At 32.4% G+C, this 3,406-nt stretch overlaps 1 protein-coding gene across 1 annotated transcript in view; it reads left to right on the top strand.

Annotated features, from left to right (window-relative positions):
* The window catches only part of LOC118598383, a 7,971-nt gene that overhangs the window by 3,386 nt on the left and 1,179 nt on the right, over positions 1-3,406 (top strand). Inside the window, exons 3-6 of the mRNA XM_036211042.1 lie at positions 638-676; positions 887-1,153; positions 2,048-2,311; positions 2,401-2,670. Of these exons, the coding sequence (XP_036066935.1) occupies positions 638-676; positions 887-1,153; positions 2,048-2,311; positions 2,401-2,670 (840 nt within the window). The remainder of the gene's footprint in view (positions 1-637; positions 677-886; positions 1,154-2,047; positions 2,312-2,400; positions 2,671-3,406) is intronic.

Here is a 3,406-nt window from a genome sequence, read left to right as displayed (position 1 = left end):
TCTTCTTTCAGAAATTGAATTTGAGTTATTAAGACAGAAAATTGTTTGTTTTATTTTAAATTATTTTTTTTTCTGTTCCACCATAAAATGATTTCTTTTAAGTTTTAATAATTAATTTAGTAATATGAATTATTTGGACGTAAAGATGTCTTACTTTGCACTCTCTGGGTAAGAAACTCAGCGGCTCAAATGACTCAAATGATTCGATTCACTTTGGTGAGTGTCTCATTAAAAGGAATCAAAATTTCCATCACTAGTTTGTATTGCAGTAGTCAGGAAAAACTTACAAATAAATACATATGTGTATATCTAGAGATATATGCATATATCTATATATATATATGTATGTACACATATATACAAATATATATATTATAGATATTCATTTGACTACCTGTTTTTGAATATCATGTTTCAACTGCAGCTGTTATCTACACAGGACTTATTTGAACTCTATCAGGGATCATATTAAATAGTATTCTTTTCAAATAAATAGGTTTTCTTTTTAATTTACTAAAATATTTTTTGGGGTAGAAAACCTTGACTTAATGTCCACGCCTTTGACAGTTTTAGTTGCATTACTTTCTATTTTTGAATTATTGTTTATGAATCTGATATTTCTATCTTTCACGTACAGTAGTGCTGTATTCACTCCTCCACAGAGGACACACTCAAGGTGACATTTTCTGACTTTTTCTTTTTTTTTTTTTAGTTTAATTTTATTTCCAAAGTATTTATTTAAATGTCAGTTTGAGTAATAATTTTTATTTAAAAATATTTGTTTGCTCTTTTGGAAATAACATGTTAACCTTAATGTTAATGTTTTGTTAGTTTTTGATTAAATTGTAAAAATAGGTTTATTTATTAAATTGTGTGTTTGTTCTAGATGCTGAGTTGACTATTGAACCCCAATGGTCAACTTTTTATATTGGAGAATCTGTGACCTTCAAATGTGACATGAAGGAAGGAAGAGCAGAAGACTGGACATACACATTGAAGAGACGTGATTGGACAGTTTATTCTAATGACCCACGACAACATTTATTATTATACCCTCTGGATAAAGATCACAGTGGTGTTTATCTGTGCTGTGGACACAGGAAGAGTTCAGATTATACAAAGTGCAGCAACAGAGTCTCTATACATGTATCAGGTATTTATTACTGTGATTTTGACATGAGTTCTTTTAAATGAGCAAATATACTGTGGTGGACCAAGCAGCCAAAAAGCAGGACAGAATGCAAAATATATCAAAAAAGTTTTAAATTTAATTTTCTTTTCAAAAAAAACGATTTAAATAATACACTGGGCCCTTAAAAGAGGTCAACTAAACAATAAGGGAACTCAGGCAAAAGGCAACATAAGTTAGCAAATTAACATGAACAGACTGAAAACTGACCTGACCTAAACAGACACAAGGGAACATATATAGTGGGTGATCAATCCACTGAAGAAACACAAGGGGGAACTGAAAAGGACAAACTCTAACTACAAACAATATTCCAAAACAAATAATACATCTGTTAAAGTGTTAACTAAATCTAACATAAAGTTGCCTTTAAGAAATTAATGACAATAACTAGAAAATAAAGCAAACGATATTTATCTATACAAATATGAATATAATCCCCCCCCCCCTCTTGGCCATGGTAAAGTCCATTCAGCTGCTTGCTGTTGTGGTTGATTGCTGCCAAGTGCTCATGTTGGGTTTGTCAGGCCTGACTTTATTCATCCAGCAGATGGCGGCATCAACAGCAAGCACCATGGTCCTCTGGGGCCAGCAACTCAAAAAAAACAAATATATTAATAAACTTAAACCACAATAGAAATATAAATATGGTGTGTGATGCATTTACTGCCCTGATGGTCCTGTGATGGCGGTGGCCATCACATATACATACACACTTAGTGTTGAACAATCTAAAGCATTAATTGAAAATGTATGTTTTCCCATTATTATGCCTAAATGTATAAAATACATTTACAAATGCTACTCACATCAATATACTAAAACTTATGATTGAAATGTGTTTGTTATCCAATTCAGACAGATTCAGATCCAGACTGACAGCAGGAACAACAACTGTGTCAGTAGGAGACAGAGTGACACTGAGCTGCTCTGTGGAGAAATCTGCTGGTTGGAAATATGAGTGGTTCAGAAGAACCTCACACACCTCTGAATACAGAATCAATGATGGAGAAAATGGAAACATCAGAGTCTCACAAGGAGGAATCTACAGATGCAGAGGATTTAGAGGAGAATCAATGATCTACTCTGATACAAGTGATGAAGTCACAATCAGCATAACCTGTGAGTGATTTTACTTATTCAAAGATTTTCAAAATATTTAATTTTGACCAAAAAATGTGTTTTATTGTTTTTAAATGTGATGTAAACAGTTCCCAACAAAGTGAGTGTGACCCAAAAACCCAGCTGGTCTCAGATGTTCAGAGGAGAGACGATCACTCTGACATGTGAGGTTCAGGGAGGTGAAGGAGTTCAGTGGGAGTATGAATGGAGAACACCTCAGTCACAGACATTCAGGACAAACAGGAAAGACTGGACATTCACAGCTTCCATCAGTGGAGACTACAGCTGTAAGAGCAGACCCACAGATGATTCCTATTCTGGAACAAAGTGGAGTGAAGCTGTCAGAGTATCTGTTTCAGGTAAGAATTTTATTTTAAGCAGAATGTGAACATTTTTATTCTAAAATGCCATTAACAAAGATGACCTTTCGAACTTGAAGCTAAGTCAAGTTATTCTTCTTCTGAAAATGTTAATTATCTTTTTAACATATAAAAAATTAAAAAATCAAGAGTATTTTTTGGGGGAAAATACAAACTTTTGTGGCAGTATTATCTAAAAATTACAATGTTTTAATCATAAAAAAACTATTCTTTAAGAAGATGGCCACTTCCTTCCTTTGTTATGTTTTTAACATTAAATCACCAGTTTTAAATTTTATCAGGATTTTTAATAATATATTTGGTTTGTCAAAAATGTTTTTTTTATTATTTAAAGTAGACTACAGTAACTCTTTCAAAACATTTAAAGAGAACAAACATTTTCTTTAAGAAGACAGACACATTTAATTTATTTTGTTTTTAGCATGAAATCATCAGTTTAAAATTGATCAGGATTTTTATTACTTTAAATGTGTTTTATTATTAATATATACATATATGTAATCTCTTCCAGATAAGCCAAAGGCTCAGCTAAATAGAAATGGAGAAACTCTGAGCTGTTCTGTGAATCCATCATCATCTGGTTGGAGTTATTATTTTTACAGAGGAGAGAAAAACGATGAACTGCTGACAGTGGGAAATACTGGTTATCATTTGAAAAGAGAAATTAAAGATTCTCAGGGAGGAGTTTACAGATGCAGAGGAGGAAGAGGAGAAC

The sequence above is a fragment of the Oryzias melastigma genome, unplaced genomic scaffold (genome assembly GCF_002922805.2).
Source record: "Oryzias melastigma strain HK-1 unplaced genomic scaffold, ASM292280v2 sc00408, whole genome shotgun sequence".
Classification (NCBI taxonomy): Eukaryota; Metazoa; Chordata; class Actinopteri; order Beloniformes; family Adrianichthyidae; genus Oryzias; species Oryzias melastigma.
Note: the sequence above shows the minus strand (reverse complement) of the source record. Positions and strands in the feature narration are given on the sequence as shown.